Below are 24022 nucleotides of genomic sequence, written 5' to 3' on the forward strand. Positions count from 1 at the left end.
GATCAGCTGAAAATCGCTACGAATCGTTCAACTGGAATGCGTCTGATTGGAAATAGGGGGTAATACTACGCTAGTTGGCAAAAAAAGCGTTGATAGAAACGTGAGCATTTTTTGTATGCTTTGAATCGCCCACAAAAGTATGCTACGCCAATTTTTTTATGTGGAATTAATGCAATTGATTTCCTAATTCAATTCGTAATGGGTAAATGGGGTGTATTGATGCGCCTAACAGATATGCAACAGGTAAAAGGAGCCGTGGCTAAGCCTCTCCCTATCTGTATACATATATGTAATCCTCATACATAGATGAGTCAATCTTATCTACATTTAGCCTGATTGGTTGATTTTATATAATATATAACATTTGATGGATTTTGTATTATTTTTCAATAGATTAGAAAGTATTTCTTTTCATTAAATATGTTTTCCCATTTTAAGTAAATGAAAGCAAGGCAATCATATCAAGCTATCGAATAACTAAAGACAAACTATGATAGTTTTTAATTTTTGGGGCAGGGTAGCAACAATTCCGTATTAGCTGCGCGTCAAGCTTCTGTTAGATAAAGTATGTCAAGGCTGAAATTCAAGTTTCTCAATAATTGATAAAGCTTAAGTTAAGATATCTAACTAATCTAGTTTAGCAGTCAGTCTGTACTCTCCTTCCTTCCTCTCCCAATCTCTGACAGTGGCTTTCTCTTTCCCCCTTTTACTTATTTATGTGTATTTCCTGTCAGCCAATTTTCGCTGTGATTAATTTGTTTGTTTCCGTTGAAGCAACAAGCTCTCGCTCCCTTCTCTCCCTCTGCTAATCAATTCAAATCAAGATTAACGATGCGCGGCACAAAAAGCCTTCGAGTTATCCAATTAATGGCGGAAGCTGTGCAAACACTTTTCAGACAACTTCATGTTTTTGATTGATTTTTGCTTTCATTCAATTTCAGCAAAAAACATAAATATTATGACGATGAAGAGAATTTAATTGAAAAAATCAAACTTGATGGTAGATAAATTAATGAAATATTACTAGGGAATTTAAAGCACATTGAATTTATATTTTGTTGAAAATATGGAAAAATTAAACTATAGAAAATCAAGTACTAAATCTTGGGATTGATCATCCAATAGAGAAGATGTTTGCACTGTTGCGGAGTAGCTTAATACTTCTTGATCTAGATCAGATATTATATTAGGCTTTATAACTTCCATTCATATTGTACATATGAGTATGAAAAATGTCTTTTTTAGCTATCTAATATAGTCTTAAGTTTAAGGAGCATAAAATATAGTCATCATGAAGTGTGCACAAAACCAATATGCTCTATTAAGATATAGTCTTTAATCTAACAAACCCAATATGCTCTCTCAACTGCACTCGCTGAACGAGTATATTTAATCATGATATTTTCGCTTAAAGGATATTTATATAGTATATATTTAGAAAGTTTTCCTAAAGCAATGACCTGTTATGTATGTATATTAGCGGTAAATGTTCGTGTGGCTCTGTGTGTGTGTGTGTGTGTATGTGTGTGGCTGACTCTGGCCTGTGAAGTCAGCAGGCCAAAGCATAAGTTCTTATAACTCTGAAAGTTTTTTGCTTTCGCTCTTCATTTTTTTGTTGCTTTTTTGTTTTAGTTTTTTGGCATGTATGTTTTGTTTTTGTTTTTGTTTTTGTTATTGCAATAAACATCATTTTCATAATGCTAAAAGACAGCTCCAATCAAGAAAAACAATGTGAAATCAATGTGAGCGCACACACACAAATACACACACATGTATGTATTTGTTTGCACTTGTGTGTTAGACGATAAAAGTTGATTCGTGCCAGCTTGGAGCAGTAACCGAAAAAAAACAAAGTCAACGGCAAAGAAAAAAAGCAAAAAAAAAAAAAACGCATACAAAACAAAGTGAATGTGAATGTGAAATGCGAAAATACCAAAAACAACAATCAACAATCAACAACCAAACGCCGTTAGCGACAGGAGCGGCATCTCACCAATCCCGCTAACCCTGCCAACAAAAACAACAACGGCAGCAGCAGCAATAAAAACAAAAAAACAAAAAACAAAAAAATAACGGAACCATAAATTTATCATTACAGCAGTAGCTAGCAGTAGAAGCACCAGCAGCAGCAGCAACTACCTCAACACTGCAGCATGTGCCCAAAGTAACACACACACACACACACACACACACGCACACAGGCCCACTGAAGGTGGGCGCAGCGCCGACATAGCCGGTGACGCAACGGAACTGCGGGAACCATGCATGTGCCAAAGCATGCTGGAGAAAGGGAGATGGCAGGGGTATGGCTGCGTGCTGTTGCAGAGAGCGAGCGGAGCTGCGCGGAAGGGGGACGAACAGAGGAACGACAAGCGACGACGCGTCGTTTTGACTGACAGCGAGACTCCCGGACTGTGTGTGTGTATGCGTGTGTATGACTGTGTGTGTATGCGTGTGTATAAGACTGTGTGTGTGCTGCTTGCCTGCTGTTCCCAGTGCTGCTTTGGCATGCACTCGACGATGCCGACGCTTCGTTGCTTTTTGGGCGTTCGGTATGAGAGTGGGAGGCGCAGTGAGAGCGAGCGAGAGAGAGAGAGAGAGAGAGAGAGAAATAGAGTGAGATAGGGGAAGGGAGAAGTGAGAGAGCGGGGCGCCGTTTACATATGAAAATTGGGCATGGCTAAAGGAGCCCAACCCGGACCCAGGCACTGGGCCACGGGAACGAACAACTTAAACGAAGCAAAAACCGAAGCGTCAGCGCACACGGCTGGCTGGTCGGGTAGGTAGGTAGATGGCGCTGGGTGGCTGACTGGCTGGCTGGCTAGCTGGCTGGCTGGGTGGGTGGCTCTTGGGTTAGGTTTGGCTGACTGCCTGGCAGCGGGTGAATGCGCGCTGCCAACGTCAGCAGCGACGCGTCGCTGTGTTGTCGTTGCTACGTGTATACACGCGGTGCCGAGCAACAAATTGAGTCAGTATCGCACAAACAACACTAACGGAAACATCAACGTGCAAAGCGAGGACGGACAGACGTTCTCTGTCTCGACTGTCTCACTGTGCGTGTATGTGCGACTGTGTGTGCATGTGCGTGTGCGTGTGCGTGTGCGTGTGCGTGTGCGTGTGCGTGTGTTGTTACTTTTGGCATTTGCATTTGGACAGACGCGTGCAACGTTGTTGTTGTAATCGCCAGCGTACAATACGCAGCAGCAGCATAAAGAGCATACAACAGCAGCGCAATCAAAAGAAAGAACTACAACAAGAACAGCAGCTAGCCAGAAGAATACAACAACAACAACAACAATAACAACAGACAATATTGCAACTCTATAAATAGCAAGCGAGCGGCAAACTTCGCCGTTGCTTTCAACTTTTTTTTTGTACTTTTTTTTTGGGTTAGTTTTTGTTGTACTTTTTTCGGATTTCTTTTCGTCTGCTCATTTGCGCGTCGAATGCATTTGAGCAATGCAAAAATATATCAATTCTGTTGTTTTTTTTTTTGTCCCGTTGTTCAGCGAGCAAGTGGAAAAAGTATAAAAGTCAGTGACAAGCGAAATGTGCATACAGCAGCAGCAGCAGCAACAACAGCAGCAGCAGCAGCAACAGTAGCAGCAGCAGCAGCAGCAGCAGCGGCAGCAGCAATTGCAGCAGCTGTTGTAACAGCAACAGCTCTTCATTGATGTTGCTCTAGCTAGCTATACAGCCTAAAAGAATATCTAAAATATCTGGCTTACACATGCTCATGCTTCGATGGCAATATGCACGAGCAGCAGCAACAGCAACAGCAGCAACAGCAACAGCAACAGCAGCAACAGCAACAGCGACAGCAGCAGCAACATTTCTGACAGCAGCCGCATGCAAAATATTGCCGTTATTTACAAGCAAGCAGCAGCAACTATTGCTAACTAAAATAGCAACGACAACGACAACAACAGCAGCAGCAGCAGCAGCAACAACAACATCAACGAATATTGCAACCAGACGCCGCAGATTATCAAAGTGGGTACCGTTAACTGCACACAGACACACACACACACACACACACACATACAAGTATGTTTATGTATGCACTATATATGCATAATGTATGCTAGCTTAACCAACAAAACTGCAGCCAAGTGCAAACAGCAGCAACAACAACAACAACAACAACAACAACAGCAGCAGTTGTCCGTTAAGCGCGTTTTCTAAATGAGTTATGTACTCATGTACTCATGTACTCATGTACTCATGTACTCATGTACTCATCTATTCTTCACACACACACACATACATAGATCTGGCTGCATATATGCATTTACATACACATACATATATACATATTCGTATGTATGTATTCGTATGCATTGGGGCATTGGCATTTGCGCAGCATTGTGGCATGCAGAGCTCGAGTTAACCACAAACACAATATACACAATTCCAAAAAGCAACCAAAAAAACAGTCACAATGTTGCAATCGGGCATAGTCGACTGCATGATACCCATTCACGGTTTCTGAAGCGCAAGCTTGAGCCTGCTCTCTTAATTAACTTTCAAATTTGGTAGTTGAAGATCGAGTATTTTGCCACGCCCACAAGAGGCATATAAATATATACATATATTGATCTTTAGGGTAAATTGCTGGAGCAGATCAACAATAATAACAAGATAAAGCTTTTCTTCTCGATGGGAACATGAATCTACTATGTATATTCGATCTTGAGTTGTTATTACGAGTATATATTTGCATAATCCGATTTTAAATCAGACGAAGAAGAAAGGAAGATGGATAAACGAACGTTGGAATGGATAAACCAAAGCACAGAGAGACAGATAGAGACAGATAGAGATACGAGCAGATAACAAACCCAATATACCCCTTTTGATTTCATTATCGTGTATGAAAACCCTCCACAATTATATGTGTGCCCCTCTACCCGCCCCTCTCGATTCGCCCCCACGTCCCTCAGCTGAAGTGCTTGGCAATCTGGACAAAAAGCTTTTCGTGTCAGCCACAGATCCTGGGCCGAGTGTTGTGCTAGCTTAAGCTAGCTTATTGCCAATGCGATAACACAGGAGGGGGTCACCGAGAGAGAGGGCGGCTCATGGGGGAGTTGTAGCGAGCGAGAGAAATAATAACTGTATATACTCGATGCAATTGTCGCTATAAATGCCATTGTCGCATTTCAACATCTATTATTTTCTTACATTGTTCGAGAGTCGAGTATTCACTGTACTTTCAAATTTTTTGAATCAATATATCAACATGCATATACATATACATATACATATACATATACATATACATGTGTATATGTACATACATACATATGTATGCATATTGCTCTCAGGCTAGTTAAAAGTTCATGTTCAAGTTACAGTTACTTGGGAAAGTTTTGTTCTGCTCTTTCTCCAGATTTTGTTTTTTGTTTTCTCCGGGCAACATGTCTAAATGGCTTTTTACTGTTTGGCTTTTATTTCATTTTTGTTTCATGTAAGTTCGTTTTATTTTGTTTTTTTGTAATTTTTTGTTTGAAATTTCTTTTCATATTGTTTAAGCAAAGCGTTTGGTTGGCTTTGCTAAAGCTTCCCTTCAAGTTGAAAGCCTTTTTTGAGACTGACAAAACGTTTTTCATTTTCATTTTCTTTTTCTTTTTTCTGTAGCTCTTCAGTAAATGCAGCTTGTAAATATTTAACAAGCAGTTAGTTTGGTTGTCAGCTTTTAGCTGCGGAGATTTGGTTGAGTTTCATGAAAAAAATGTTCAATTGAATTAGTTGTTCAAAAGAACACGGCAACTTAATCACTGAATCTTGAATGATTCGGTTCCGCTCAGAGCTTTGACTGATTGAATTAATCATGAACCAAATGTATTAAGTGCCTTAGTTGTTCATGAGCCAGTGGAACTATCAACTAATGCTGAACACTGGCTACGGAATAAATGAATAATTGATGTAAAAGTGTGTATAGCTCATGAGCTGCTCAATGCAACTAGTTCATGAACAATGCCCAAGTCTTTGCTGTTGTTCATTGAATGTTTCGAGGTCGAAGGAGAGAAGAAGTGAGAAAAGTTGTTTAGTTCAGTTGTTCATGAACTAGTGGTTCTTTTGTCCTATTCATAGGGAACCGAAGAAGTGGGAAATTAATAATTATAATTTTGCACAGCTGAACTAGTTCATGAGCGAGCCAACTAGTTCCCTTGTTCATCAAGTACTACTAAAATAACTAATCTGAACTGAGTCACAATTCCCCATCTGACAGTCATCTCAGTTGGGTCTCCGATCATTGTTATTGCTCTCGCTATCAGCATGAAAAATCATATTAAAATAGATTATTTTCACATGTGGAATTGAAGCACTTAAATGAAATATACAAATATATAAATATTTCAATTCGTACATCAAAACAGAAATTGAAATATTTTCAACATTTTGCTTGAGTTAATAGAATGATTCCGTAGTGTAAACAAAGATCTGATATTTGATTTTACGTTACGTTTTAATGATGCTCTGCTCATTTTTCTTTCACTCTTCACGGCAATATCAATCATAATATGATTTTTGTTTATATCGTTTATCAAAATATCTCGATTTATACAAATTGATTTTCGCCTGATGAGTTTATCGAAATATTTATGCGATTCCATTTGATTGTCGAATTGAAAAGCGAAATCATTCAGCGTCTGCATTACTCGGACTTTGACCCCAGCCAATGGGAGTCCAAGGAGACAAAGAACGGAGTCATACGCCCCAGCTTTAGGTGCGAGGCGTAGTACATAAATATGGCACATGGAATAGCCAGCTCTTAAGTGGAAGGTCTGTTAATTAACAGCTGTAATTGCAAGTGCAACGCCCACCAGCTGCATATTAGATTTCCATTAAAATTGCTCCCGCAAAAGCGAACAGTAACTGCATTAGCCAGCAATAGCTGACAGCAATGATTGAGTGCAGCAGCAGCAGCAGCTAACGCCAACAGTTGACAGTAACTATGCTATTTCTATCGTATTTCTAACAGCAATGGCTAATAGCACAATCAATAGGTGTACATAACAGCATCAGTTGGTGACAGCAATCGGTAATTGGAATCGCTAACGGCAACGGCTAACAGCAATAGCCACTAGCAATCGGTAGTAGCAATTACTAACAGCAGCATCAACAGATAATTACAGTAGAAATCCTCTACAGCAATTGCCGAGTGCAATCGCCATCAGCAATAGCTTACAGCGATATAGCTAACATAGCCATTTGACAATAGTTACCAGCAATACTTTACAGCAACAGCCAGCAGCAACTATTAACGCTAATAGTTAATAGCAATTGATATCGGCTGATGGGTAATAGCAATAGCTACTAATAATGGCCACATACAGGATTAGCTAACAGCAAATGCTAGTGATCTTAGTTAACATTAAAACTTGACAGCAATTTCGTACTGCAACAGCTAATAGCAACAGCTAACAGCAACAGCTAACAGCAACAGTTAACAGCAACAGTTAACTGCAACACTTAACAGCAACAGTTAACTGCAACAGTTAACAGCAACAGTTAACAGCAACAGTTAACTCCAACATCAAAATTTAACAGCAACAGATAACAGCAATCTATAGGGGCCTCTGTTAACATCAAAAACTAACACTTCTAATTAACATCAATTTCGTACTGCAACATTTAACAGCCAAAATTAACAGCCACAATTAACAACGACAGCTAACAGAAACAACTAACAGCAATAGTTAATAGCATCAGCAACAGTTAAAAGCAACAAATAGTAGATTTAGTTAACATTAACTAACATCTCTGAGTAACATAAATTTTGTACTGCAACAGCTAGCAGCAAAAGTTAACAGCCAAAGTTAACAGTTAACAGCAAAAGATAACAGCAGCACTTAACAGTAACAGCATCAGGAACAGCGAACAGCAGCAGTTAACAGCACCAGCTAACAGCCAAAGTTAACAGCAACAGCTAACAGAAGAGGCTCACAGTTAACAGCAACAGTTACAAGCAACAGTTAACAGCACCAGCTAACAGCCAAAGTTAACAGCAACAGCGTCATCTGCAATTTCAGACAGCAATTGCTAGAGCATTGCATGATACAAACAGATTCCGAATTCCGAATTCAGATGCTGATTCTGATTCTATTTAAAAGCGAAAGCGCATTAAATTTCTGTTTTTATGACAATTGTAAAAGATTTTGCAAAATTATAAAAATTGTTTGCTTACCGCAAAGACTCAAGAAAAATTCGCTTTCATTTGCCAAACGTGCAGCTCGCTAAATGTGGTTGAGCCTATTTTGCGAGTGCAGTGCGTTTCGACAAATGCATATATATATATTTGTATTTATATATTATATATATCTAAATATATATCTGCAATTCAGGAATTTGCCATAAATAGCACCCGGCGAGCTGTTCCCGATGCACCGGCCTACGGGACTCAATCTGTCTCGCTCTACGGCAACTGCATATACAGAGAATGAGAGAGAGAGAGAGAGAGAGAGAGAGAGAGAGAGAGAGAGCTCTCGTATGTCTCCCAGATGTATATATATACATATATATGTACGTTTGTATATGCATTTAGGTATTTCCTATATATGTGCCTTAATTAAGAGCGAAGTTCATTTTTATGGTCTGTTTGTGAATTTTAAGTAGTTTTTTTTTTTTTTTTTGTGTTTTTATAGCTTACGTTTTATTTATTTGTGTTGCTTTTTGGAATACCTGCGCTCCAAAGGGCATTATGCATTTTTAATGTCATATGCAACGCTCTCAATACACTTATATGAGATTGATGTTGAAGTATTTTTGTATGACATGAAATTTATGTGTATATGGCATTTTAAGAGATCAACTGATGGAGAGAGATATCATGATAGCCCATATAGTTGATTAGTTCACTAAAAGTATATGCTCTAAAATATAGTTATATATTTGATATACTCTGATTGTTTTCACTGCATAAAGTTAACATGCAAGCGAGAGTGTCTGTCCGTCGGTCATACCCGACTAGAGAGCATCAGAATCAGTTCCAAAACTGTGTGCTGCTTCTTCAAAGGGAATTCCATGTTCGACTAGTCGAACTACGCGTAATATTTACAGAGCTCCAATTGGAATTTTCCAGAATGTAAAATTGAATTTGATATTTATTTACGTTGAAATCATCTTTGTAATTTTTAATCGTCTGCCTCTGCTGCTGGTTAATGAACAGAAAAACGCAATTAATGCAAAATGTAATCAATCATTCGGTTCACTTAGCTCATGGCCTTCACTCGCACTCTCACTTTTATTCCCATTCCTGATGTAATAGAGCATATGGTAATGGTTTTAATCTGGTATGGATTTCAGAGCTCATTACGAATACCCTAAATGCTGTACTATCGGAGGCGGGGGTATTCCTTCGGCACTACAGTATTCCGGGTGTTCGTAATCTCAGTCTATCCATGCTAAGCCTTGGGCCTACAAGTAGGGGTTAGTCTTTGATTCAATTTTTCATGTGAAAAAGTGGAAAATATTCCTGTAAAATAATATTGAATTGGAAGGCAGAGAAATGGGCTATTATTATTAACCGGAACTCAAGTCGGATGCTAAGCTGAGACTACTATAATGGCTAATATATGATATCTTAGGGGTATACTTATAATGTAGTTAAGAAATGAATAAAACCGAAATAATTCTCGGGTTACTTTAGGTTCACAGGAACCTACAAAAAGTCTGTGACTCTTATTGGTTCTCAGATCGCCACGTTCATACATACGGACAGACAGACGGATGGACAGTTAAACGGACGGAGAGACATACGCACGGGCAGGGCTAAATCGACTCAGCTCGTCGCCCTGATCAAGAATATATGAATATACTTTATGGAGTCTGCTACGACACTGTCTGCCCCTTTAATCAAAGCCCAATTGCAATGGGTTCATATAGCAACAGTATGTCTGAAAAGTATTCGCATTTAGCTTATGATAGCTCAAGAATCTGCTATAATAATGAAAAGATTATCCACAGAACTCAACAAATTTAGTCTACTTGATGATTATATAAAAACTTTGCGCCTTTAGATCTGGCTAAAAAGATAAACTTTAGTTTCACGACTTTTATAAAGTATGTAAAAAAGCTCTAAGCAGATTCTATGATTGCAGAATTACGCACTATATCTGAGCGTCTATATACATATATATGTACTTATATATGGCTATTTATGCAGTTAACTCCTACGAGTTGACCTTGTGCTTGGGCCAAGTTGAAGTAGTTTTGGTTTAATGTGCGCTCAATGCGGAATGTTAATGTTAATGTAAATGTTAATGTAAATGCGCAAACGTTTAGTTATCGATTAGGCAAAACAGTTTATTAATAATGTTAGTTTGTTTGAGGGTTTACCTTAATTGATTCACACAAAACAAAGAGAGCAAACAACGCAGAGAGGAAGAGAGTGAGAGAGAGAGAGGGAAAGAGGAAGAGAAACAAACAAGTAAGAAGGCTCCAGTCGAGACTGCTCGACTAGGAGATACCCTGAACCCTCCAAACTGATATTCTAATCATTCTGGACTTCTTTTATGCACACATACATACACATGCACGTATAAGCACGCGCTTTGCAAACTGCGCAGCTAGCAGCGGCTGCGCTTGGGCTGCACTGCAGTGTGGGCAATATAACGAGAATTTATTTGTTGAATAATTTCTTTTGTAGACATACGATCTTAATGAAACTTTTAGAGCGTAATCATATGGCTTAAATGTGTGTACATTTCAAAGCACAAGTCTCTAGTACTTGAAATGCGTTTTTTACAAATTGGGGGCGAAGGGGGCGTGGTATCCAAAATCTGTAAATTACAAAATCTTTGTATCCATTAACTTTATATACAACGCAAATTTGAAGTCTCCAGGTCTAAAAGTGTTCAAAATAAGCTGAAAAAACATTGTCGATTTTTCGATTATTCTCGATAAAAAAGTTATCGGATGAGTTATCGAAAAAATAAAGCAAACTTGTACTGCCTATGGTATACACGAGTATGCTTGCCAAATTTCAGCTCTCTAGCTCTTATATCTTCTGAGATCCTTTTGCTCATACGGACGGACGGACGGACGGACGGACGGACAGGGCTATATCGACTCAGCTCGTCGTCCTGATCAAGAATATATATACTTTATGGGGTCTGCGATGATTCCTTCTGCCTGTTACATACTTTTCACAAAACCATTATACCCTGATTTCCCATTTTCAATGGGTTCAGGGTATAAAAACAAGACAAAACTTGCGTTAACTTTTCATAAGGTAATTTGGCTAAGTTCCTTAACAGAGTGAATGTGTGTGCGAGTGTGTGTGTGTGTGTGTATTGAGGTAATATTGACGTGTCGTATATAAATATATATGTATATATGCATATACATACATATATGTATGTATGTAACATCTGCTGATTTTTGGCGCGTTCATTGATTGATTTTACGTTTGGCTGCAGCTACTTAAAAAAAAAAAAAAACCGACCATAATATATATGTATATATTCTACACATATATACATATCCACTCACATTTCAGGTATGTCTGTGTGTGCGTGTGCATAAAATATTTATACAGTTCGTGTAGTCAATTTACATCCGAGTCCATCACTGGGCCGTTGTCTCTCTCTCATCAATGTCAAGCCAATGAACCCAAATCTTTATTGCCAGGCTACCAGCACATAAATTTATTCAATTTTTTTCCTGCTTTTCTTTGCTTTTCAACCAAGGGGCGTGGCACAACTCTATGCGTGTGTGTCTGTGTGTGTACCCTTTATGTTTAGCTGTGTGTGTTTGGGCATGCTACATAGATGCGTCTTTTGCTTTCTGTTTGTTTTGTTAGCAAAACATTGCAAACAACGTAAGGGAGTTGCGTAAATACGTAAGATGGCACGACTTATAGCTACCCTGTTAAATGCTGCGATATCTTCAATTAGGCCTTCAAGTTTGCTATAGGTTTATAGCTCTACGAGAGACTAACACAGATAGAAGGTATGTATATATATATATATATGTATATATGGCTTTACGTAAGTTTAATAGAACTTATAATAGGTCTTTTGGATATTATAGTTCCCGGTTTAAGGTAGATTATTATATATATGGATATACTTACAGATCTTCTGGTGCCTGAGTTATTATATACCATAGTTCCTTCAGGATTTCTAGTTCCTTGAGTATTCCTATTTATAAAACACAAATTCTCACACTCTAAGATCTCCAGCATCTGCCACATATATCCCCTGAGAGCATGCTCCCAACTACAGGGTATAACTGCTTATTTAGTATAGATAAGATGCTTTGTATATATTTCACATATATATTCATATAGATATTTATTCAATTAGAAAGCAAAATGATGAAATGGGCAAATCGTTTATGACTCAGTGCCGACGCTCGACGCTACATAATGCTAAGTACATGCTCTTCAGCGAGCCTCCCCCAAGCGACCCGCATGTACCACCTGCCTCATGCCCCATGTTCCATTTCCCATTTCCCATTTCTCAGGCCATAGTCAGAATTCAAGCGAAATATCTTTATAATGGCGGCATATGTTATTATTGTTTTCAAGATAAATATGTACACATTTGACATGTAAGTAAATATGTATGTATATGTATACAGAACGGCATATGTATGCAGATATGTATGTATGGGTGTATGTGTATACACTATGGATATAGATCTATCTCGACAGTTGTCACGATTAGACAATGTCAAACTGTCTGTCTAAATCTATTTTCTTTTTTCGCCTTTAACGTATGTCATTTCAATTTCAGTTCGAATTTCTGGGCATGAACAGCAAAGTAAATTACTTTGGCACAACCTTTTGTATGTTTCACAATCTATCTGTGTGTGTGTGTGTGTGTGGGTGAATGGATGTATGTGTGTGGGTGTGTTTATATAGTAGTATATTATAAAAGTATTATATGTAGATGAATGCACAGCTCTTGGCTGAAGGGCAATTCTAAGTAGCATTCCCGTTGATGCTTTCATTAACTTGGCATCAGTTGCCCTACTCACTCCCACTCCCGCTCTCTCTCTCTCTCTCTCTCTCTCTCTCTCTCTCTCTTTGATACCTCTCCACCACACTAACCAATCATCCAAACTGAGCGAAAAGTCCTTTGTGTGCTCGACCCCCATCGAAAATGTCAGTTTTTTTGGCATTGTATTTGAGTTAGGCGAAGGTTAAGGGGAGAGCATGGGGGGCCTCGCATTTATAATATGAAAGATATTGTAGCTTACAGAGGGAGTGAGAGAGGGACAGACATAGAGAGAGAGAGGGAAAGGGATGGTCAATCAAATGATGCAAAATAACGGTACCTTCATCATCTTGTTGACTTTTGGCTAAAGCAAAGCATAGCATAAAATGCTCAACAGCTCTGTGATAGATATATCTAATTTTAAGTTCAGCACGTCTTTATCAACCCGCTGACCCCTCATCTGACATCACTTTCGAAGAACACACAGAGATCTGAGCTGCTGGATAACGTGGATTGGATGGAAACTAACAAGTTGTAGAAAGCTGATTAAATCGATGACAAAACTTAAATTTCTGCTAAGCCTTTGAGAGCTGTTGAGAAAGCGAGGGTGTGGAGGGGGGAGAGAAGGTGAAAGGGAAATGTTCTATTAATTTTTGAAGGGTTAAGATACACAGAGAACAATAATTGACTGATGAAATTCATGTAATAAACTTTGAAAGCAGCGAGAGGGAGAAGGAGAGAGAGTCAGAATGACAGTGTTACGGATAGAGACAGAGAGAGAGAGAGAGAGAGAGTGAGAGGGTGAGACGGAGAGAGAGGGATATAGTTAGAAAGATTTAGTGAGAGTTGGAGGGAGTTAGTGCGCGAAAGAGAGAGAAAGTTAGAGAGAATAGAATAGAGAAGAATAGAGAGAGAGAGAGACAAGGAAGAATAAACATTGAAAGCGGCGAGTGGAAGAAGGAGAGAGAAAGAGTGTGAGAATGAGAGAGTTACAGACAGATAGATAGAGAGAAAGAGAGAGAGATAGAGAGGGAGAGACAGAGAAAGAGGGAGATAGTTAGTGTTAGATAGTGAGAGTTGGAGAGTTTGTGCGAGAGACAGAGATAAAGTTAGAAAGTTCGCAATAGAGATAGAAAGATGGGGAAGAATAGACTTTGAAATCGGCGAGGGGCAGAAAGAGAGAGAGAGAGAGAGAGAGAGAGAGAGAGTGTGTGTGTGTATTACAGACAGATAGAGAGAGCTACAGAGACAGAGAATGAGAGAAGGAAAAAAAGGGACAGACCGAGACATCTTCTCTCTCTGTCTGTCCCTCTCTCTCCTTCACAAGGAAGCATTTTACGAATTGTGGAAAAATTAATAGCTAAGTAGTCTTTCATAAGTATAGTCTTAGTCTTTCTCTGGGCTTCCAACTAATCATATTAATTAATTATTTCTCGAAGCTTTGAGGGCTTAAAGAGAGAGAGAGATATTTCTTAACACAAAGAGAGAATATTTCATGAATGTTTCATATATACCATACAAATATTGCTATACAATTTCAGCTTCTTTAATGCTTCTCATGTTCTTATTCGACTTTCATTCATTGCTTCCACTTCCTCTACCTCTCTCTTTACTCTATAATATTGTTTATACTTACTATTACGTCTCTTCATATTATGAGCATTTGCATTTCTCATTCTGTGAATTTTCCACTTACTTTCCCCCGTTGCGCTTCTCGCTTGTGCCGCTTCGTTTACAATAATATCTGCTTATTTGCACTTTGAATTTTTCTACACTCTGACACCTCTACTTTGCCTGCTTAGCTACTTAGCCTAGGACAGGTTCTTTCATTCAGTCATTCTGTCATGCCTAGCACAATATTGAGGTTAGACTGTTTTGTTTGGTTTGCCGTTTTTTGCATTGCGGAACGCCTTAAATGATGTTTGAACTCGTTTCACTTATTCAGAAGTTTTTACGTCGTTTCTTGCTTCTCTACGTTTGGCTCTTCTCGTGACTTTTTCGTACTTTCTTACGCTTATACTCTCACACTCTCATTACTTCTGTTTGTTTACTTTGTGCGACACGTGGACACGCTTCTAGCTACTTAGCTACTTAGCTTCTCGTGAGTTCTCGCAAGTTTCTCCCTTATGGCTGGCATAATATTGTGGCCAGGCTGCTTCGCTGTCGACCTTTCGTTCGCTTCGTTTCCACATCGACACTTGGCATTGCATAAAATGACGTCTGAAAACATTTGCTTTGACTTGTATAGCGCTTCTCGTTTCGCTTCTCCCTTCAGTCTTATGCTGCCTGGTCGGCTTTTGTCATCGTTTCCTGCCGTAGTTCTTCCACAATGGCCGCTCTGACGTCAGCCACAGAGTCCTTAGTCCAAATGGCCGTTAGGTAACTGGCTTCTAAAAGGCATTTGGTTGTCGCTCTCGCCCTGGCTGTAACTTATCCATTCGTTATGGTCGTCCTTTTGACGCTTGACGAATGCAACGAGGTCGAGCCGGAGCAAAAGAAGAAGAATATATATGCGAATACAATTTTAATTTTGGTTATTTTTTTTCTTTTACTTTTATAAACTGGCGGATCAAATTGTTGGCCAAGCTTTAGCCAAGTTAACGATTTTCTTGCTGCTTGCTTAGCCCCATAATGAATTTATATACATATATACACCTGTATATATTATATATGTATGTATATAGAGAGGTATGTTGGGGTCAGTCCTTGCACAAAGCTCAGCCAGCGCTCGGAACCTGATTTTGAGTTGTGCAATAAATTTTTATCTCTACATGCGAACGTCGAATCGCTGGAGCAACGAGAATTGGGGCATGGGACACGGATTTGGGCATTTGGCAGGGGGGCGGGGGGTGGGGGGTTGGGCTGGTCGGTGCGACAGCAAAGGTGCCATGGAGGTGGGGACAGAGACAGAGTCAGAGACAGGGATTGGCGCACGTGGAAACACGGTGGGATAGGCTGAGAATGGAACTTGGCCAAGTCGCATGCGGTGAGTCTAGAGCACCGATGTGGGCGGTGCGTAGGTAGGTGATGGGTAGGGGCAAGCGAGGCAGAGAGGGTAAAGAGGGGCACTCAGAGAGTCGAAGGGGATGTCGGGTAAAGCGGGAACTGGCACAGTCACAGGCGGCAGGAGGGGGTAGTTGGGGTAGCGGGTCGACAGGAAGAGCAGGGGGAGCACAGGCGTCGTGGGTGTAGCGCGTAGGCCGCTGGGGCAGCCAGAGAGAAGAAACAGATCGAGCCCAAGGCAGGGGGCGTAAACGGCTGGGGGGGTCGTCCATGGGTGTTGAGTGGGCGGTCTGAGGGACTCCGGCTCGCAGGAGGCGTTGTCCGGAATTGTGGCCAGGCCATTAAACAAGGCTATCAGGTTTGAATGGGCAAACCTGAAGCAGCTATTACACAATAGATTTTTTTTTCTGTGTTGCTTTTGTTTTTCGCTTTATTTTTGTTTTTACTTTTATTTTGCGTTTTGTTTTTTCCGGCGTTTTGCTCTCGTCTCTTATTTTGTTTTGTTCTTGCTGTTGTTTGGTTTTTTTTCTTCTACCGTGGCCAGTTGCTCTGTTTCGGACACGAGCCCATGTGTCCTGTGTCCTGTGTCCTGTGTGCTGTGTGCTGTGATCGCTGTTGTCGCCGAGTTGTTTTATTGTTATTGGCCTGTTCTGGGCGCTGTGTGTATTGGTGTGGCATGTTTTTAACGCCAACTGCTGAATGACATCTGGGTCACCTGGCCAACTGGCACATAACTTATCCGCACTTTACCCACATGCACCGTGCTTCCGTGCACGAGGTCAACCACAGGCATTCATTGTTCGAATTTGTCCCGATTTGTCGTTCGCTGAAACAATTTATAGACACACCGCCAGTGAAATGGGCATCTCTGCTCGCCCAACAGCATATCCCCAGCATTTCCCCAATCACAGCAAAAAAGTGCCCAACAAATTGAGCGACTACATCAATGCAAAGGCAGCCATGTGACGCCGGCGAGGAGTCTTTCACTTTTATCCGGAGCTTTAAGGCTTTTCCTCTGCATACAAATCCGATGTCAAGTGATTGGGCAAATAATTTATAGGAACATGAGAATGTTTGGCTGTAAATCTTTGCATCTTCATACCTACCTATGCCAATCAACATTAATGTACCCATATACATGTATGTATGTATGTATGTATGTATAGTAGTGTACCTATATATTTAAGCACCAATATAAGTACCTACGCGCCAATGGATCAATGGAACTACGAGACTGTGTTCCTATATATTTTCATTTTATATAAATACCTATTTACCTATATATACATGTACCTATATATACATGTATGTAGGTACACATATATACATATGTCCTTTTGTATGCATCTGATAATATGTACCATATATTATGTACATATGTACCTATATATTATTATGTACATATATAAATGTGCCCATATAAACATGTGTATGTACATACATATGTACTTATGTATACATCTGTAAATGTGTACCATATACATATGTACCTATATGTTATTATGTACCTATGCAACCATACAATACATATATACCTATATAACATTTATGTATGCGCATCTCTAGTATGTACCTATTTACCTATGTATCAGTGTCTATATATGTACCTTTGTATATATGTACCTATTTACACATACATATGTACCCATGTATATCTATACATATGTATGTACCATTGTATACCTCTATATCAGTGTATATGGATACATATCTATGTACACACCTATACATATGTAGGTACCTATGCAAACACATGTACCACCATGTAGCTCTATACATACGTACCCATGTACCTCTATACATATGTGCTTATCTACCTAAATATATGCGTACCCATGCGCCTAGATAAGCGGGTATACTTATATATACATACTGTGTACCTATATACCTCTATATACATATGTACATATGGACCCATAAATGAAAATACCTTTCAGATATACTTCTGTATCTGTATCTGTCTGTTAAACTGTATACTTATACTTACCTTTTCATAGTCGTTCACTCAATTTTCTAGCAATTCTAGACTCTTGAGCAATGTCAAACTATATATTGCCATTAGCAGTTCTCTTGAAATAGCTGTAAATCTGAAACAACTATCATATACATATATGAATTGATTCATCGTGTGTCTGCCTTAACACTATATGTAATTTGCAATTATTTCTCAAATATCCTATGAAAATTGCTCTGTTTACCTTAGTCCTCAGTTAATGAGCCAATTGTAAAATTCCGAAACTCTGTCGCTTCCGCAAGGTATTACGTATATCTATTTACATAGACGTGTGGGTGTGTGTATTTACTGTCATAATAATATTGTTTAATTTCTGTTGGTCAACCCCAAGCCATCCATTGCCCCCAACAGCTCCACCGTTCGACCTGTCATAATTTAACCGACAATGCAATCAATATGAGACCAACCGTGCCACAGCCAAGAATTTTAATGACTCGTACTTTTCACTCTCTATATAATCTATATACCTGTTTGTTAAAGTGTAAGCGGGTATATCTATATCTATATCTATATCTGATATCTATAGCTAGAGCGAGGCTAGAGCTAGAGCGAGATCTAGCGAGAGCGATAGCGATAGCGATAGCGAGAGCGATATCGATATCGAGAGCGAGATCTAGAGATCGAGATCTAGAGCTAGATCGAGGCGAGAGCTAGAGCGAGAGCGATAGCTATATCTATAGCGATAGATATCGATATCGAGAGGAGATCTAGAGCTATAGCGAGATCGAGAGCTATATCTATAGCGAGAGCGAGAGCGAGAGCGATAGCTAGAGCGAGATCTAGAGGATAGCTAGAGCTATAGCTATAGCGATAGGAGATCGAGAGCGAGAGCGAGATCTATAGCTAGAGCTAGAGCTATAGCGAGAGAGATATCTATAGATCGAGATCTATATCTATATCTATATCTATATCTATATCGTAGGATATCTATATCTATATCTATATCTATATCTATATCTATTCTATATCTATATCTATATCTATATCTATATCTATATCTATATCTATATCTATATCTATATCTATATCTATATCTATATCTATATCTATATCTATATCTATATCTATATCTATCTATCTATATCTATATCTATATCTATATCTATATCTATATCTATATCTATCTCTATATCTATCTCTTTTCTTTTCTCATCTGTGAACGGGTATTGTGCGGCTGTTGATACTCATCGTAGCTTTAATTTGTTTTCGTATTGAAGTTTGGGAAATTGAATTTACCTCTCTAAGGCCAGATGCAGGTGCACTATGGTACACACTGGCAACACTGACGGCCAGTGTTGGTTAGCAAAAAATTTTAACCCAATTTGTTGCCACAATTGTCAGACAATGGATTGACTCGCTACGAAGCTCAAGGGAGCGGGCAACTGGGAGCGAATTAGAGCTTGGGAGTTCAATTGGGCGGCGACTATTATTAGCGGCACGCTCGCCATGCCAACGTGTGACTGACTGTCGTAGGCATGGCTGGGACTGGGACTGGGACTGGAGCAGGGGCAGAGGCCGGGGTTGGGGCTGGGTGTGGTTGTGGTTGGGCCTGGGCTTGGTGTGGGTTCAGTTTGGTTTGGTTGGTCTGCGCAGGTGTTTCGACTTTTTATATTTCGTGTCGCTCATGTCCCAAGACTCATGTCCTCAGTGTCACTGTTACTGTAATTGTGCTACTGTTATTGTTGCCATTGCCATTGCCGTTGCCCTTGCCGTTGCCGTTGCCGTTGCCGTTACCGTTGGCGTCGCCATTGCTGTTACTGCCACCAGTCAATTCCCCGAGTCGAAACGGTACAATTGCTCAAGGCAACACTAATAAGCACAATGGCAAATAAAGAGGTTTAAAGCTACATATACATATGTACATATGTATGTACAGGTACCGCCCCCATAGCCTCCATCTGAAATGTATTTCAAAATATATATGAAATACTTCCCTAGTTAAGCTCATTAAGTTTGGAGTCTATCGAGTCTGGTTTACTTATATGAATTACAGCAGTCGATTACACTATTACTGTAATCGATTACACGAATAATCATAACTGTTATCTATAAAATTGAATACGATTACACTTATCGATAATAATAATTATGATAACACGCTTTTAATGACGATTACAGTATTAATATTACGATTACAGTGATCGATATCAGTGATCGATAGTATCTATCGATTACGTTTAAATAAACATTTATCGAATTTGATGATGATTCCGTTAATAAGTTACATATATTCCGATTGTACTGTATATTATTACAGTTACTGATAACATAGGGAATATATTTGTTATCGATTTATTGACTTGTTCGACTATAACAGGGAGCATAATGATCATATTCATTAAATATATAATATATTTATCGATTATGGGAGATATATAATATATTTATGAATGGGAGCTGCTCAAGTTATCGATTTAATATGAAAGAGAATAAAATATAATCCACATATAAATGTTACCGTGCCTCATCAACAAACACCTCACATTTCCAAATATCGATTTACATAAAAAAAAATACGAAAACGAAAACAAAAAATATAAAATAAATAAAGAGGAAACAAAATTAACTATAATTAAATTTAAACGACGCTGGTGAACAACTAAATTATACGTGTGATGGCTTAATAGCTGGGAGTATTAATGTACATACATATATCAAGGTGTATGTGTGTGCTTAATTATGCCTCTTTAAGCGCCTTTTATAGGGTATTATAGCCGAAAATTATGGGCCGCCCAATGTTGTTGTTCTTGTATTTATAGCTAAACTATTGATTTTCTTTTTTTTATGGTTAGATTGATTTGAAACTCGTTTCAAATTAGTTTTTCGTGGCATCAATATAAAAAATAAAATAAAAATAAAGTAAATAAAACCACCTGAACTAGCTGAAACCCTTCGAACCACCTGAACCACCTGGACCACGTGAGCCCCCTGAACGATTTAAACCACTTCCGCCCTATCGACAACATCGAACTGTCAATTTGTGGGCCCTGAGCCGCAGTCAGCCAAGCGACTAACCAATCCAGCCAACCCGTCATAGCTTGCATATCAAATATAGAAATGCCTAGCACACACACACACACACACACACACACACACACATTGCTTAAGCTCATGTGCGTGAGTTCATGTTTGCATTTAAATGTTTGCCATCCTGTAGGTGTGCGGTCATCAAGTTTTCCAGCTCAGCGGCCTTAGCTAAGCAAACATACATATAAGCCCACACACAAATACATAGACACACCACACACACACACACACCTGACCAACTGCCCTTGCATACCTGTACGTCTAGCTAGGCTTATTTTTGTACACGTGCTTCACGTTCGTATCTAAAAACTGTTTGCCGTTATCTCTTTGCTCTTGGCTGTTTCTTAAACTTTACGAAAGCTTTGTCTAATTCTGGCCAGCGCTTTTATCTCCTCAAAGTTCCTAAGTAGAAAGCTTTAGCTCCATTAAGAATATATTGGGTGAAAGACCTGAGCATTATAAGACGTTTAAAGAGTGGAGTTGAGCTTAAAGGGTATTTGTTAGTCGAGTTTAACCATATAATTGTTTAAAAGAGTTATTTAGTTTTGTTTGACTATTAACTATGCATGCATCTGCATACACTGTTCTTATTGTTGTGTTGTTGTTGTTTACAGGGTATTTGCGACTTTATACTGTTTAAGGATCACATCGATCACATATACAGGGTATTTGTTAGCCGAGCTTATTGTGAGAAATGCTCTAAAGAGCAAACTAGATCAACTCAAACATTGTTTATAATAAAACCTTATGCACATATGTTATTTTCGTATCTTGTTGTTTACAGGGTATCTGCTAGTCGAGTTTTCTTCAAGAAATGTTTAGAGCATAATCAAAGCGCTCAAAATTTAAATCCTGTTTAAATTTTGAAGTGTTATGTTATATATAGAATAATTATTATTTACAGGGTATTTTTAGTGTATTTATTTTGAGTACACACTTCTAAAATGTAGCTTAAAGATCAACAGGAAGCTTGTAGTTCACGGCTATTAAGCTTCATATATTCATTTTTAATCTTTGTGTCAAGTACAGGGTAGCTGTTAGTCGAGCAACACTTTAGATCTCAGGCAATTCAAGTTGACCTTTTGAAAAGAGCTGGAAGTGCTCTAGGCTCACGTGTCACACAGCTTGCGCTGTTGCCTACAGGGTATTTGCTAGTCGAGCTGCACGTCAACCATATAATATTTGGAGTACCAAATTTAATGATTATGAGTACGTTAATTCAAGATATGGGGAATGTAGATCTTAGGTAACTCTTTTCCTTGCATAATGATTTTTAATATTACAGGGTATTCGTATCATACATATGCATACAATCAATAAATGGCTTTTCTTTGCTCCTTTGCAGATGTCAATTCAAAAGCTAAACGATAATACGAACTCGGGCTATGTTAGCTCCGAGGAGACGGACTCCCTGCTCGTATCGAATGCCACAAAGGGGGGCGGACGGACCGCGCTGCTGCGGCAGGTGAAGAGCAGCTCGGCGAATGGACCAACCACAAACAATATGGCTTCCACGTCCGGTGGCAAACCGACGCTGATGCGTCAGGATCGAACTTCCACATATCTAACCAGTCCGCAGCAATCGCAACAGCTGCGCATGGGCTCCGAGGAGAGTATGCGCGGCGGTTGCATTGGCCATCTCGAGGACATCGAACAGGGGCTGGGCCGGCAGGCTCCATGCACGACCAATGTGCCCGACATTGAGGTACACGAAGAGGACCAAGAACTAACACAGAACACATCAACGACCACAACAATATCGGCAACGACCAGTGTGGCTGGCACATCGCAGCAGACCAAACAGCAGCAGCAGCAGCAACAGCAGCAGCAGCACCAGCAATCAATCGAACAACAACAACAACAACAGAAACCGACCATATCAATTATGAATTTAGGCAGCGGCACTGGCTCGAGCCATCCCAATCTGGGCACATCCTCATATCAGAATCTATCGTCGAGCATACCGCCGAGTGCGCCGAGTCGATGTCGCGCCTGTCGCAATTGCAGTCGTCGTGCCTCGACCACGCCCATCTCGACGGGGGCGCAAATCGATAGATCCGCATCGCGAGATAGCGTCAAAAGTGCCTATCAGCCAATCAATCTAAGCAGCTCCATGGCCATATGCATATCAAACTCAACGCTGCAACAGCAGCAGCAGCAGCAACAACAACAGCAGCAGCAACAACAGCAACAGCAACAACAATTGCTGCTGCATCAGCAGCAATTGCAACTGCATCACTATCAACAGCCGCAGGTGCCGCCCGTTTTGATTACCTCATCGCCAACGAACGGCTCCCGGATAATTAGGCAAAGCTCACAGCCGGAATCGAGCAGCACGGCGATTTGCTGCGGCACGCACAGCTCCTGCGGCCATTCGCACACCGTGCCGAACGTGTCGCTGAAGCAGCTGCGGGAGAGCACACAGGATGGCATTGCGGGCATTGCGGCCGATTCCCTGAGGATCAACGGCGGCATGCGTCCGTTCAAGCAGGTGAGCATTGAGTGCTGTACTATATTCAGCCAATATCTCTCTCTCTCTCTCTCTATATATATCTCTTTATATCTGTCTTTGTCTAGATAAATATGCATATACATATGTGTATAGATATATATAATGGCTGTTAGGGCACACACATATGTTTAATCCGAACATTGAATGAATCAATAAGCGTTAGACCCCATCTCTGACTACACCTCCATCCCCACCCCCACCCCAAGCTCTCTGTCTCCCTCTCGTTCTATATAAATATAAATATATATATATATATATGTCTTTATGTATTTGGTGTACACTGTACTACATAGCGCACTTGATGTTATGTGTTACACACCCCAAAATCTCAATCTGTTAATCTCTATAGTTGCCAGTGAAGATTAGAGATGGATGGAATATATCGCTAGTGCTGAGCGATGTACGATGTAGGAAAGCATCAACACTAAAGTGATATCTTGTTAAAGTTCATTTATCCTTACATTCAGTTACCATTCTATTCATTCAGAGTTACTGTCCCGATGCATCCCTATCAATAGT

General features: G+C 39.8%; 1 protein-coding gene across 6 annotated transcripts in view; it reads left to right on the forward strand.

The window, feature by feature from the left end:
* Positions 1 to 2958: 2958 nt before the first annotated feature.
* The window catches only part of SK (small conductance calcium-activated potassium channel), a 94007-nt gene continuing 72943 nt past the window's right edge, over positions 2959 to 24022 (forward strand). For all 6 annotated transcript variants that reach the window (XM_089475969.1, XM_089475972.1, XM_089475973.1 and 3 more), the window contains exons 1-3: positions 2959 to 3059; positions 3510 to 3993; positions 22337 to 23482. In XM_089475969.1, the coding sequence (XP_089332095.1) occupies positions 22337 to 23482 (1146 nt within the window). In that variant the 5' untranslated portion in view covers positions 2959 to 3059; positions 3510 to 3993. The remainder of the gene's footprint in view (positions 3060 to 3509; positions 3994 to 22336; positions 23483 to 24022) is intronic.

The sequence above is a fragment of the Drosophila arizonae genome, chromosome X, assembly GCF_054131065.1.
Source record: "Drosophila arizonae isolate 15081-1271.41 chromosome X, UAZ_ARI_1.0, whole genome shotgun sequence".
Classification (NCBI taxonomy): Eukaryota; Metazoa; Arthropoda; class Insecta; order Diptera; family Drosophilidae; genus Drosophila; species Drosophila arizonae.